The sequence below is a fragment of the Phoca vitulina genome, unplaced genomic scaffold, assembly GCF_004348235.1.
Source record: "Phoca vitulina isolate PV1807 unplaced genomic scaffold, GSC_HSeal_1.0 scaffold20, whole genome shotgun sequence".
Classification (NCBI taxonomy): domain Eukaryota; kingdom Metazoa; phylum Chordata; class Mammalia; order Carnivora; family Phocidae; genus Phoca; species Phoca vitulina.
In genome coordinates this window covers 8,680,566-8,695,385 of record NW_022589723.1, presented here as the reverse complement: position 1 = coordinate 8,695,385, position 14,820 = coordinate 8,680,566, and the positions used below count along the sequence as shown (strand labels likewise).

The 14,820-nt window shown below is 43.6% G+C and overlaps 1 protein-coding gene across 7 annotated transcripts in view; it reads right to left on the bottom strand.

Annotated features, from left to right (window-relative positions):
* Positions 1-12,332, bottom strand: part of EIF2AK4 (eukaryotic translation initiation factor 2 alpha kinase 4) — a 106,616-nt gene extending 94,284 nt beyond the window's left edge. For 6 of the 7 annotated variants that reach the window (XR_004301074.1, XR_004301073.1, XM_032418040.1 and 3 more), the window contains exon 1: positions 12,087-12,332. Coding sequence is in view for 4 of the 7 variants with exons in the window: in XM_032418040.1 (XP_032273931.1) it covers positions 12,087-12,230 (144 nt within the window). In the remaining 3 variants the exon portion in view is untranslated. The remainder of the gene's footprint in view (positions 1-12,086) is intronic. The other variant, XM_032418048.1, reaches the window with a different exon arrangement.
* Between the last annotated feature and the right edge of the window lie 2,488 nt (positions 12,333-14,820).

Sequence of the window (14,820 nt, the reverse complement as noted above, 5' to 3'; positions counted from 1 at the left end):
CAATTTATTCTCAGACCTAGCCAGAGACCCTACGGGGATAAAAGTACTATCTAGTCTCCCTACACTCTACTTCGAGAATGACCCGCAGTGGGTGTGAGGGAACATACTTGGACATGGTCATCAGGAAGACCTGAGTACACTGCACAGAAGCTGAGACAAGCCAGAGACTGAGCATTCCAGAGGAGGGAAGAGCACATAAAGAGGTTCAAAGCGAACAAGAGGTTGATATATTCCAAAAAGCCCAAGAGAGGCCAGCGTGTCTGGAACACAGGAGGGAGGGGGGACACCAAGTGAAGCAGGAGAAGCGTGTACTTGAGATAAAGCGGACAAAGAGACTGGGCCTCAAGGGAGGGAAGGAAAGTGTCTTCTCACAGATGCTCCTGAGGCTGAGTAGGATGAGGACAGAGAGCATCCACTGCTGGGTAACACGGGACTGTAGGTGACCTTGCCAAGAGCGGGCTCCATGGGCACTGAACGCAGACCCCGGTGTGATGAGGAGTGAATGCTGGGCGAGGACGACGACTAGGCACAGCTGGACGAGTCCTTCAAGGAGGTGTGGGCATTAAGGGCACAGAGGATGGGGCCACAGATGGAGGAGGATGTGCAATCAAGGGAAAAATCTCTTGTTCTGTCTTAAAGATGAGAGATACTAAAGCATGTGAGGATGTTGATGGGAATTTTATGGAAGAGTAGGAATGAGACAAAATTAGGATCTGTCGGAGGGCAGATAGTGATGAGCACAAGAGAGACAGGAGGAGGGGCCCTTCTTTAGAAGGATAGAGGACATGAGAAGAAAAAGCAGGCAGACTGGTGGGTTTCCTCAGAGGAACCTCAAAGGTTTGAGCGTGAGAATGAACTAACAGGGCTCCAGGCCTCCTGTCCCGCTCCAAGCAGGGCAGGCCAGCTGCGCTCTGAGTTGTATCCGAGACAGAATTTTGCATAGGAAGCATTTAGATAAGAGCAGTTGAAACAGGTAGTTGCTAGCAAGAAAAGCAAAGACTATTGTCTTGACCAGTCTCCTTAAACAGCCTCTCTTTCGGAAGAACTTTTTATTATGGAGATTTTCAAACAAAAGCTAATAATGATACAATGAACTCCATGTGCCCACCATACAGTTTCAACAATTACCCATTTATGGCCAATACTGTGTATCTATATGTTGCCTCTACTCCCAACCACCAGCTGAAATTATTTTGAAGTACATTCTACCAACCCATCTTTGCCACGTTACTGTTACTCATTCTCTAACAAGAATGCAGCTCTGTAGGAGGTTATATATGTCCATTTTACAAATGTAAACACTGAGAGAAAGGCTAGTTAGACTCAAAATTTTACCAGTGCTTTCTCCACCAGATCAAACCTTTACAGGCTTTCTCATCTCACAGGCCACAAATTTTGGAGAGATATGATAAATAGTAATTTTAACAAGAAAATACTTTTTGGGGGTGCCTGGCTGGCTCAGTCAGTAAAGGATGTGACTCGATCTCAGGATCGTGAGTTCAAGCCCCACATTGGGTATGGAGCTTAAAGAAAAAAAAGGGGTGCCTGGGTGGCTCAGTCGGTTAAGCATCTGCCTTGGGCTCAGGTCATGATCCCGGGGGTCCTGGGATCGAGCCCCACGTCAGTGAGGAGTCTGTTACTCCCTCTCCCTCACCCCCTCTGCCCACTTGTGCTCTCTCTCTAAAATAAACAAAATATTAAAAAGAAAAAAATGCATTTTTGCTCCCTCTTTATTGTATATATTATATCACTTTAGAAAACAATACTTTAGTATCAGAAGTAGGAGGAAGTACAAAAATAGAGTAGAGTTCAATTGTATCTTAAGAAGGGTCAATTTATCTTATACTAATACATCTTCACTTACACATTGTTCTGCCTTTCATTTTCTCACTTGGCTGTTGACCAATGAAAAATTTATTTCAGAACAACCAATGAGGGGGCGCCTGGGTGGCTCAGTTGGTTAGGCGACCAACTCTTGATTTTGGCTTAGGTCATGATCTCAGGGTCCTGGGATTGAGCCCCACGGCGTGATCTCAGGGTCCTGGGATTGAGTCCCACAGTGGGCTCCCTGCGTAGCACAGAGTCTGCTTGAGATTTTCTCTTCCTGTCCCTCTGCCCCTCCCCCTGCACAAGCTCTCTCTCTCCCCATCTCAAATAAATAAATCTTAAAAGAAAAAAAAAAAAAAACAATGAGAATACTGTTCTAAATCCTTAATGACTTGAGAGCTTAAAAGAGGCAAAAGAAATAAGAAGGTAAGAATATAAGGGGAAATGCCATACAGATGGTTTTCTTCAAATAAAATACTAAAGACCCAAAAAGCCCAATGTGAAAGAGATTAAGATGTTACAATCCAAGCACACCACCCAGGAGTTAACAGCAGACCTTTCGTTTTTGAAGCAACAAAATTAAGGTAGCCCTCTATAGCCACAAAGAGCAACAATTATGTAAATATAAGAACTAAAATTATCAGCAAGCCGGGGGCACCTGGGTGGCTCAGTCGGGTAAGCATCTGCCTTCAGCTCAGACCCTGGGGTCCTGGGATCTAGCCCTGCATCGGGCTCCCTGCTCAGTGGGGATCCTGCTTTTCCTTCTACTTGCCCCTCCCCCCGCTTGTGCTCATTCTCTCTCTCAAACAAATAAAATCTTTTTTAAAAATTAAAATTAAAAAAATAAAAATAAATAAATAGATAAAATTATCAACAAGCCTTATAAGTAGAAACTACAAATATAAACCAAAGGATAGGTCTTTCCTGGGCCCAGGATGGAAATGAACTTATAACATATAGACAACATACACCACATGAAGTGAGTTATCCCTGCAGAAGCAGAACACTGAATCTGGTTTAACATTCTCTTTTGTCTTTATGTAGGAAGTGAAGAGCGTTATCTGAATTTAAGTAACCTTCATGGGAAACGGTACAGAGAGCGCGTCACTGTATGCCCAGAATCCAGGGAACAGGAAGCAAGCTTCAGAAAAAAAGAGGCCTATTGGGGGATTACACATTTTGAAGATGTTCTTACTCAAGGGAATGCCTAATAAAGCACAATGGATCCAGTTACGGATCGCTGGCAAGCCTCAGGGAAGGAGGCCTCTGGGCTAGTCCCAGGACCACTAGGGGGACCATCCTTATGTAGGAACACTGGGGCCTAAAGAAGTCGTAAGTACCCTGCAAACACTCCTGGGCTGGACCAGCCATGTCACACCATGCACATCTAGTGTTCCAGTTATTTCTACAACATAGCAACACTAGCAGGGCAGAAGTGATAATAGTAATGCCAGAAGTGATAATAGTAGCGCCCAGGTAATGCCAAAACAAACTTCTAAAAAAGAGGAAGGAGTTTTGAAGCAAAGTAAAGAGATTCCTGGGGCGCTGGGTGGCTCAGTTGGTTAAGCGACTGCCTTCGGCTCACGTCATGATCCTGGAGTCCCGGGATCGAGTCCCACATCAGGCTCCCTGCTCAGCAGGGAGTCTGCTTCTCCCTCTGACCCTCCTCCCTCCATGTTCTCTGTCTCTCGTTCTCTCTCACACAAATAAATAAAATCTTAAAAAAAAAAAATTTAAAAAAAAAGAGATTCCTGGATGCGTTAAAGGTTTCAGCTTTAAGAGGTGCATGAGCCCAGTGGTGGAGGCTTGGATGAAGGAACAGACCCAAGGCCACTGAGGGATGACATACTATTGGACAAAAACCCAACAGCTTGCCTGGATCTGAGTACCAAGTGGAACTAACTCAAAGAACAGCACACTGAGGAACGGGGTGTCTGCTACTTTCAAGGCTTTTTCTCTGGCTACTTTTTTTAAGATTTTATTTATTTATTTGACAGAGAGAGACACAGCGAGAGAGGGAACACAAGCAGGGGGAGTGGAGAGGTAGAAGCAGGCTTCCCGCCGAGCAGGGAGCCCGATGCGGGGCTCAATCCCAAGATCCTGGGATCATGACCTGAGCCGAAGGCAGACGCTTAACGACTGAGCCACCCAGGTGCCCCTCTGGCTAACAATTTAACTGGACCAGAATGATATTCTTCTCCACAGGGCATAAACTTCAGGGTATTTCTCAGACTATTAGTTGTTCCCCCAATATCCACTCTCCCCTTATTTCTTAGCAACAGAACCCCTGATTTTTTAGCTGTATACAATTCCTTTGCAGCTAACTGTGGCCATTGGGTTAATTTCTGGTTAATGAGATGAACTATGGGCACCTGGGTGGCTCAGTCGGTTGAGCATCTGACACTGCATTTCAGCTCAGGTCAAGATCTCAGGGTCCTGGGATCGAGCTCTGAGTCAGGCTCCGTGCTCAGCGTGGGGTGCTTGTCCCTCTCCTTCCCCCTGCTTGTTCGTGCTCTCTCTCTCTCTCAAATACATAAATAAATAAAATCTTTTAAAAAAAAAAAGATGAAAGGGGCACCTGGGTGGCTCAGTCGTTAAGCGTCTGCCTTCAGCTCAGGTCATGATCCCAGAGTGCTGGGATCGAGCCCCGCATCGGGCTCCTGCTTGGCGGGAAGCCTGCTTCTCCCTCTCCCACTCCTCCTGCTTGTGTTCCCTCTCTCGCTGTGTCTCTCTCTGTCAAATAAATAAATAAAATCTTTAAAAAAAAAAAAAAGGTGAAAGAACTAACACATGCAACTTCATCCCTTTCTCCTTCCTGCTGACTGGAACGCAGATATGATGGTTGGCATTCAGACAGCCATTTTGGACCATGAAGGGCACATTAAGGATGGTGGAACAACAAATCAGAAAAAGCCCTAGACCCAAAACTTCTGTATGCAGAAAAATGAACTTTGTTAAGTTTTCTATAATATGTAGCCAAACTTAACACTAACCAATACAGGGACATGAGGGAAAAAAGAAAAAAAAAAAAAAGGCCAGTCAGGAAACAATGACTTTAGAGGTAAGAGCAGAATATTTGCCAAGCTTTCCTTGAGCAAACTGAGGGGCTTCGCAACATGTGAAGAGGCTTTTATGCAAGCCATGTTTAGGATACCACGCATGAGCTCATGTGAGGGCAATCAAGGAGTCCTGGAGCTAAACAGGACTTGATCAAAAATGATGGTAACAACCAAGATGTGCTGGGGAGTGGAGTGGGTAGGGCCTCCTTCATGTGTTCAGAAGATAAATGGTCATTAGAACAGTGTCGATAAAATCTTTTACTTACTCTGCATAAGGAAATAATGAATTCCTGGAATATCTACAGGCAAATATTTACAAAGTAAGGGATAACCAAAAAAAAATTTGAGAGCACTAAAGGACAGGAAAACACAATGCAGGATATATCAGATACAAAATGTACATACTACAAAATATACATTAAAAAAACCAATTTGTCACCCCAATGTTTATAGCAGCAATGTCCACAATAGCCAACTATGGAAAGAGCCTAGATGTCCATCAACAGACGAATGGATAAAGAAGATGTGGTGTACACACACACACACACACACACACACACAGGAATATTATGCAGCCATCAAAAAAAAAAAAAAAAAAAAGAAATCTTGGGGCGCCTGGGTGGCTCAGTCGGTTAAGTGGCTGCCTTCAGCTCAGGTCATGGTCCCAGGGTCCTGGGGTCGAGCCCCACATCGGGCTCCCTGCTCAGCGGGGAGTCTGCTTCTCCCTCTCCCTCTGTGTGCTTGTTCTCTCTCTCTCTCTCTCTCTCAAATAAATAAATAAATCTTTAAAAAAAACTCACTGGATTACAAGATAAGCAGCAGATGAAAAAAAAAGATAAGCAGCAGATGAGGACAAGGTTTGGGAAATTAATTAAAACTACTAACAATTTTCTGTTGCACAGTAACATAAATAAGCTTAACACTACTGAACTGAACTCTGAGGAATGGTTAAGATGATAAATTCTATTCTATGTGTTATTTACTACAATTATATATATAAAAAAGTTACACAATTCAAACCACTTTCAGGTGTTTGGCCTAGAACTGTTACCTAGGACTCTGTGAATCACATCCTCCTTAAAATTTTAATGGCCAGACTTGGCTCAATGTGGCCTCTTTCTCACACGCTCTAGATCTCATATTCTGTAAAGTGGAAAGAAACTAGTCTGTGTGAAAATAGAACAAATCTAGAAATAAAGTAACATGTGCAAGCAAGATAATCTGGGCAAGTTTCTGGTTTTAAGTCTGCAAAGAAGTCAAAAATAAAAATGATGATAGTAAAAGCTCAGAAAAAGGAAATTAGGTAACATTCGTCTATATTTTATGTTTTCTTAAATTTGATTTATTTAAACCTAAAAAAACTAAAAACAAAAAACAGTTCTTCCATCCTCCCCTCCTCCCTCCAAGCAAACACCAATCTGTTCTCTGCATCTATGAGCTTGGCTTATATTTTTAGATTCCACATATAAGAGAGATTGTACAGTATTTGTCTTTCTCTGATTTATGTTAAATGCTTTAATCACTGATTTCCCCCCACATCTCCTTTTCTAAAAGTGAGTATTTTCTGTAACTGACTTTGTAAAAATCACCCTTCTCTCTTAAGTATTTGTCTGTCAGGCTGGAGAGATTTTTAAACAGTGCTAGAATTTAATAACCTATAGCTCCATTTCAAACATATGTGAAAACAGATTAAAGACCTAAATGTGAGAGGTTCTTAGCAACATTTTTCTAGATATGTGTCCTCACGCAAGGGAAACAAAGGCAAAAATAAACTATTGGAATTATATCAAAATAAAAAGCTTTTGCACAGGGGTACCTGGCTGGCTCGGCTGGTGAAGCATGGAACTCTTCTTGATCTTGGAGTTGTGAGTTCAAGCCCCACGTTGGGTATAGAGATCACTTTAAAAAATAAAATCTTAAAAAACAAATTTTTTTTTGCACAGTGAAAAATGAAACAAACAAAAAGACAATCTACTGACTGGGAGAAGATATTTGCAAGTGATATATCCAATAGGGATTAATATTTGAAATATATAAAGAACTTCTACAACTCAACACCAAAAACCCACAAATAATTCAATTAAAAATGGGCAGAGGACCTGAATAGACATTTTCCCAAAGACTTATAAATGGATGAGGTGCCTGGGTGGCTCAGTTGGTTAAGCATCCAACTCTTGATCTCAGCTCAGGTCTTGATCTCAGGGTTGTGAGTTCAAGCCCCACGCTGGGCTACAGGCTGGGCGTGAAGCCTACTTAAAAAAAAAGAAAAATGGCCAACAGACACATGAAAAGGTGCTCAACATCACTAATCATCAGGGAATTGCAAATCAAAACCATGAGATATCACCTTACACTTGTGAGAATGGCTAAAATAAAAATTGTAAGAGGAAACAACTGTTGGCAAGGATGTGGAGAAAAGGAAAGCCTGTGCATTGTTGGTGGAAATGTAAACTTGTACAGCCACTGCAGTAAACAGTATTTTTTGAGGGTACTCAAAAAATTAAAAAAAAGAAATACCATATGATCTAGTAATTTCACCACTAGGTATTTGCCCAAAGAAAATGAAAACACTAATTTGAAAAGATATACACACCTCTATGTTTACTGCAGCATTATTTACAGTAGCCAAGCTATGGAAGCAGCCCAAGTGTCCATCCATAGATGAATGGAAAAAAAGAAGTGATCTCACACACACACACACACACACACACACACACACACAAATGGAGTATTACTCAGCCATAAAAAAAGAATGAGATCTTGCCATTTGTGACAATATGGATGACATAGAGGGTATTATGCTAAGTGAAGTAAGTCTGAGAGAGAAAGACAAAAACCCTATGATTTCACTTATATGTGGAATCTAAAAAAAAACAAAAAACACAATAAACAAAAAGCAGAAACAGACTAACAAATACAGAAAACAAACTGATAGCTGGCAGAGGGGACGGAAGTGGGGGAACAGATAGACTGGGTGAAAGGACGTAGGAAATACAGGCTTCCAGGTATGGAAGGAATACAGGAATAAAAGAGGATCAAAAGTACAGTATAGGCAGGTGGCTGGGTGGCTTAGTCCGTTAAGCATCTGACTCTTGATCTCAGCTCAGGCCTTGATCTCAGGGTTATGAGTTCAAGCCCTGGGTTGGGCTCCACGCTGGGCATGGAGCCTACTTTAAAAAAAAAAAAAAAAAGTACAGCATAGGGAATATAGTAAATGGTATTCGAAAAGGTTATATGGTAACAATGGTAAGAGATAATAGCTACACTTGTGGTGAGCATGGCATAATGCAGAGAAGTGTAGAATCACTGTTGTACACTTGAAACTAATATAACATTGTGTCAACTGTACTTCAATAAAAAAAATAAATGAACATGAGAATATTCAGAATCTGAATTCTCCCCAAATTAAATATATGTAATGTTATTCCACTAAGAACGTCACCATAAGTTTTTGAACTAGGCAAGTTGATTCTGAAGTTCATATGGAAAAACTACAGGGACGCCTGGGTGGCTCAGTCGGTTAAGCTTCTGCCTTTGGCTCAAGTCATGATCCCGGGGTCCTGCGATCAAGTTCCGCATCGGGCTCCCTGCTCGGCGGGAAGCCTGCTTCTCCCTCTCTCACTTCCCCCGCTTGTGTTCCCTCTCTCTTTCTCTCTCTCTCTCAAATGGGTAAATAAAACCTTAAAAAAATTTTTTTTAAACATTTTTTTTTAAGTTTGAAAACAAAGTTATGAAAGAAAAGAAAACCATGAAGACTTCATTTTTTAGTAACAATGGAGTAGGGAAATCTTTTCTAGGAAAAAAAAGGGGGGGACTATAAAACAAAAAAAATAGGTAATTTTAACTATATTAGTTTTTTTAATCGCATAAATTACGTAAGTATCAAAATGCACATGGTTAAATAGGGAAAAACATTTGCAACATATGACCCATAATGCTAATTTTTTTTAACATAAAATAACTGACAAATGACTAAGAAAACAAGATAATATATGGGATGCCTGGCTGGCTCAGTTGGTGGAGCACGCTACTCTTCATCTCAGGGTTGTGAGTTTAAGCTCCATGTTGGGCATAGAGATTACTAAAAAAAAAAAGGAGGAGAAAAGAAAACAGACAACACATGGGGCACCTGGGTGGCTCAGTCGTTGGGCGTCTGCCTTCGGCTCAGGCCATGATCCCAGGGTCCTGGGATCGAGCCCGGCATTGGGCTCCCTGCTCAGCCGGAAGCCTGCTTCTCCCTCTCCCACTCCCCCCTGCTTGTGTTCCCTCTCTCCCTGTGTCTCTCTCTGTCAAATGAATAAATAAAATCTTTAAAAAAAAAAAAAAAGAAAACAGATAACACAATGGGGAAAAAAGTGTTTCATTCATCTACTGGCAAAGATGAAAAAGCCTGCTGTTTACAATGCTGGGGAAGATGTAGGAAAACAAGGACTCTCATACACTACTGGTGGGCCCAGAGACAGAAGCAGCAAGCTTTTAGGAGAGAACTTTGCAATAGATATCAAATTATAAATTAAGAGACCCTTTGCTGACATGGAAGATAAGCCAAGATAATTAGTACTACACGTATAACTCTAGAGTAAATTGTATTTTAACCTAGTAGTGTCCAAACTTTTTTAGTATGTAAACTAATTATTAGCATTCATTCCCAAAACGTTTAGTTATCTATAAATGATATTACAAATGCTAGTAAACTGAAACCTCTGAAACCTACATTCTAACACATCCCCTAAAAGAAGTCAAAGAAACGTGAAGTTTACTCAGGTCAATAAATTCTGAATTGAATTTATTAGCAGCAAATTTGGCCTGACCTGACAAGAGGCTATTAACAGCCTTTATTTATCCCAGTCATGTGAACATTTGAACATTCAGGTTTCACTGTGTTTAATTTTGGATGCTGCCCCCACCACCAGCCCCCTGAGGTGTTAGGTAAGCTATGGAATGTGTACACATGAACTTGAACACAAACACCTCTGAATTATGAAACCGGACAGGTCTCTAGGGTTTTGGATAAAGGATTGTGGACCCACCTACTCTTTCCCGGAAGACAGGCACACAAGTGATAATAAGTACTTGCTGAATGACTGCACTCTGATTCATTGTTAATGGCCAGCAGTTACTTGCCTATGAGGCCTATGAAAAGTGTTCAGGCTATTCACCCTGTGCTATGAACCACAGACAGCTATTCGAATTCTTCTGCCTGCCATTTATAGTTGTTTGTTTTTGTTAATCTTCTATCTCTGTTAGAAAAGGTCACCAACTGTAAATTCTGGGATTATTGATATCCCTACGTACAGCAGCTCCTTTTTCCTGTCTTTTCGTAGCCTTACAACTAGATAGCTAAGCATGTATAAAGCAAATAAAAGTGGCTCTGGGGGCACCTGGGTGGCTCAGTCGGTTAAGTGTCCGCCTTCGGCTCAGGTCATGATCCTGGGGTTCTGGGATGGAGCCTCAATTTGGGCTCTCTGCTCAGCAAGGAGCCTGCTTCTCCCTCCCCCTGACTGACACTCCCCGTTTATACTCTCTCTCTGTCAAATAAATAAATAAATAAATAAATATTTTTTTCAAAAGAGTGGCTCTGAAGGAGGTCTTACAGACTTTGCCTTGAGTCCATGGGTACACTTTGTGACTCCCATTTTGGCTGCTTAATGGGCCTACTTACTGGTTCTCGATGTTTAGAAAGACAAGTTACCACATCACCAAAAAGTTATATTATTTTTAATATAAGGATGTATAAGAGGAGTATTTACATTTTTACTACTTCAGGTTAAAAAAAAAAAAAACTTTTGAAATTAAGCACTAGAAAAGTAAGCTTCCCGAGGGCAAGAGGTTTGATGTGTTTTGTCCTGGACGGTATTCCTGATGCCTAGAACAATAAATATTTAATGAAGGAAGAATCACTTTGAGTGAAAGGGAGAATGTTTTTGCTCTGACAGCTGCAGAAAATCCTGTTAAGGAAATCCCGGATACAGGCAGATGCTGTGAAATGCAGGAATGACAGGGAAGGAAGAGACTACCTTTTAAATGATATTCAAAGACAATTCGGGGCGCCTGGGTGGCTCAGTTGGTTAAGCGACTGCCTTCGGCTCGGGTCATGATCCCGGAGTCCCGGGATCGAGTCCCACATCGGGCTCCCTGCTCAGCAGGGAGCCTGCTTCTCCCTCTGACCCTCTCCCCTCTCATGCTGTTTCTCTCTCGCTCGCTCTCTAATAAATAAATTAAAAAAAAAAAAAAACTTTTAAATGATATTCAAAGACAAATCTTCATGGATCGGGGAGAAACCATCAGTGTCAGCTGCTTATAATGAGCCTTTACTCCCAGACAAAAGGGAAAATAATATTTTAAACCAAATGCCATTTCAAAGGTCTAAACTCGGGGCGCCTGGGTGGCTCAGTCGTTAAGCGTCTGCCTTCCGCTGAGGTCATGATCCCAGGGTCCTGCGATCGAGCCCCGCATCAGGCTCCCTGCTCCTCCGGAAGCCTGCTTCTCCCTCTCCCACTCCCCCTGTTTGTGTTCCCTCTCTAGCTGTCTTTCTCTCTGTCAAATAAATAAAACCTTAAAAAAAAAAAACAAAGGTCTAAACTCAGCGCACTCCTCCATTACGACGAAGATGAATGTATTCTGTACGCTGTAAGTGCCTTAAAGGAAGTTGCTCCAGGCCCGAAAACAGTGAGGACGCCTGGGGAGTACAGTGGGGTTTACACGGTTTATAGTTCTGCACACAAGGGAGGGTGAGACTTGAAGGGAATAGTGATTGGGGGGGAGGGGGGATCAGTAAGGTCTGTGCAAGCGCTTCCAAGCGTCGCCAGAACAAAGTTGCAACGGATCTCTATGATGCACTGTTGTATCAAACTCAAGGGCTTTCAGCCGGGGGGAAAAAGGGCAAGACTGGAAGGAGGCAGGAATGCTACGGCCTATCAGTGGAAATGAGAAGCGTGAGGTAGGGCAGAGGAGCCGACCTGGAGAAGAGGCTGGGAGAGAATTCGGCCGAGGTGGGGGTTCTGAAGACCCCGGCGAGCGGGTGCAAGGACAAAAAGTAAGCGTGGGTGGAATCGGGAGGGACTAAAGGGCTGAAGAATCGTAAAAAGGGCCGGTGGCTCCGTGTCGGCGAGGCCAGGCCTGGCCTGGCCGGGGGAAGTCGCGCAGAGGAAAGACTGGGCCGCAACACCCCAGCACCGCCCGGACCAGCCACGTTCCTACCGATTTGCACGCGTCCGGTCGCAGGTCCTGGAAGTCGGCGCCGTAGATGGCCTCCAGAGCCTGCAGCTCATGCTCCTGCCGCTGCGGGTAGCTCTCCGGCGGCTCGTCTCGGCCGCGCCCGGGGGCCCCACGGCCCCCAGCCATGGCGACGCGGTGGCCCAAGCCGGGCGGCCTTGTGGTGGCGGTGATGGGCACCCGGCGGGCTCCAGGGCTGGGCTCCGCTCCGCTCTCCAGACAGGCCCGTGGGCGGGGCTCCGCGCCGGGGGCAGGTCCGTGGGTGGGAGCTGCGCGCCAGGGCGGGGCTCCGCGCCGGGGGCGTACCCGGGGCTGGGCGCAGCGCCCAGAATTGGCTTCAGCAGCGGGAGGACCAGCTAGCGGAAGCAAGGGAAAGAGGCCAGGATATGGCCTTGCTTATTTTTTGCGGGAGAGCCAGAGCAAAGAAATCTGCAAGAACGTGGGAAAATAAATCAGTCAAAATGGAATGATAACGCCGGATGTTTTCACGAAATGCCTGGAACTTCTTTACTCCAGCACCATAGGGAGAGGAAACTCAAAGGGCAGACTTTGATGGGTTTTCAACTCAACTTAGGTTCTAACCTTGAACCTTCCCTCAAGACTACTAGGAGTAAAGTGACCTTTACTCCGCGTCCTCTCAGCTTTGTGCCCCCAAACTCATCCCTTTAAGGATGGATTCACCTGCCCTTTGTCCCTACATTCCCACCTTTAAGAATCTTCATTATCACCTTACAATTTCAACTTTAAAATATTGGGATGCCTGGGTGGCTCAGTCAGTTAAGCATCTGCCTTCGGCTCAGGTCATGCATGATACCAGGGTCCTGGGATGGAGCCCTCCATCAGGCTCCTTGCTCAGCAGGGAGCCTGCTTCTCTCTCTGCCTGCTATCTCCTGCTTGTGCTCTCTCTGACAAATATATTTTTTTTAAAAAAGTGCAACTGAAAGATGCCTTTCCTTCAGCCATCTTTTTGAACTACTAAGGAAGGAGAGTTGGAAGAAAGGCAGGCAGAGAGAAGGACCCCGCCCTAAGAGGAAACCACCCTTAAAAGGATTTTACACCACCCTGGAAGGAGCCCTCCACCCTTTCCCAAGTGATAGGTAGATGACAAAAACCTGATTGGGTGACAGGTGCAGGGAGGGTTAATCAGATTAAAACATCCTGCCAACAATCCCAGAAAAACCCCTAGATCTAAATGCCAAATCGGCGACCCTCTCTGGTCCCTTTCCTGTTGGGAAGCTTTGTACTATCGCTCAATAAACTTTATTGTCCCTCAATAAACTTTGCTTGGCTACCCACCACTCTTCATCTGGTCTCCCTCTTCATTCTTCAAAGCGTTGTGACCAAGACCCACAGGCACTGAAAGACAAGAAATCCTGTAACACTACAGTTCCATGAAGAGAATTATGTTCCATGCCCAGTTTACTTAATGTGAATTTAGGTCTTTCTGTTATAATCCTGCCTCCAAGCATATTTTTCTTTTCTTTTTTTTTTTAATTTTATTTGCTTGAGAGAGAGAGACAGAGAGCATAAGCAGTGGGGAGGGATCTGAGCAGAGAGCCCAATGCAAGACTTGATCCCAGGACTCTGGGATCATGACCTGAGCTGTAGGCAGACGCTTAACGGACTGAGCCACCCAGGCACCCTCCAAGCATGTTTTTCTTTTTTTTTTTTTTTAAAGATTTTATTTATTTATTTGACAGAGACACAGTGAGAGAGGGAACACAAGTAGGGGGAGTGGGGGAGGGAGAAGCAGGCTTCCCGCTGAGCAGGGAGCCTGATGTGGGGCTCGATCCCAGGACTGGGGTCATGACCTGATCCGAAAGTAGACGCTTAACAACTGAGCCACCCAGGCACCCCTCCAAGCATATTTTTCCAAGTGCCATTTCCTTTATCTACCTCTCCTACCCCTATACTGTTTGCTAAATAATGATTACTTAAGTATCTTGCTGTCATCTATTCACTCAGTGCTGGCTCAGATAACAGAGATATCTGGCCCAGATAATATGATAACACAAATGCACTAGTTTGACCCAAGGCCTCTTCAAACTGTCTTCTCCTTCCTTCCCCTGGGAGCTGTTCTTTTTCCCGCAATCTGTATCTAGGTAAATGGTGCCACTCTGCCTACATTGGCCCAAGCCAACGAAGTGGTGTTCTGGATTCCTTTTCTCTCAACTTTCACATTCAGGTAGTCCATTTCTTCAATCTATCCACTTCACTCCATCCCATTACCACTAACTTACTTCACACCACAATCATCTCTTCCCTGGATGACCTTAACAGCTAAAAAACAGTCACTGTCTTCATTTTTGATCCATTTGAAGCCATTTTTCCTATTGCAGCCAGAATAATATTACTAAATCACAAATAGGATCTCACTCCAATCTTTAAAATCTTTCAACTTCTCCATTGGTCTTTTATTTAAAAACTTTAGTTATAGAAAATTTGAAACATATGTCAAAGTAGAAGAAATATTATAATAAACCTTCCTACACTTGGGGCTCCTGGGTGGCTCAGTCAGTAGAGCATCTGACTCTGGATCTCGAGGTTGGTGAGTTCAAGCCCCACACTGGACGTGGATTCTACTTAAAAAATAAACATATAAATAAATAAAAATAAATAAACCCTCCTGTACTCATTACCCAGCTTCAACAGTTATAGATATCTTGCCAGTCTTATTTCATTTCTCACCCTCCACCCCAGCTCTGTAGGAGTGAATCTC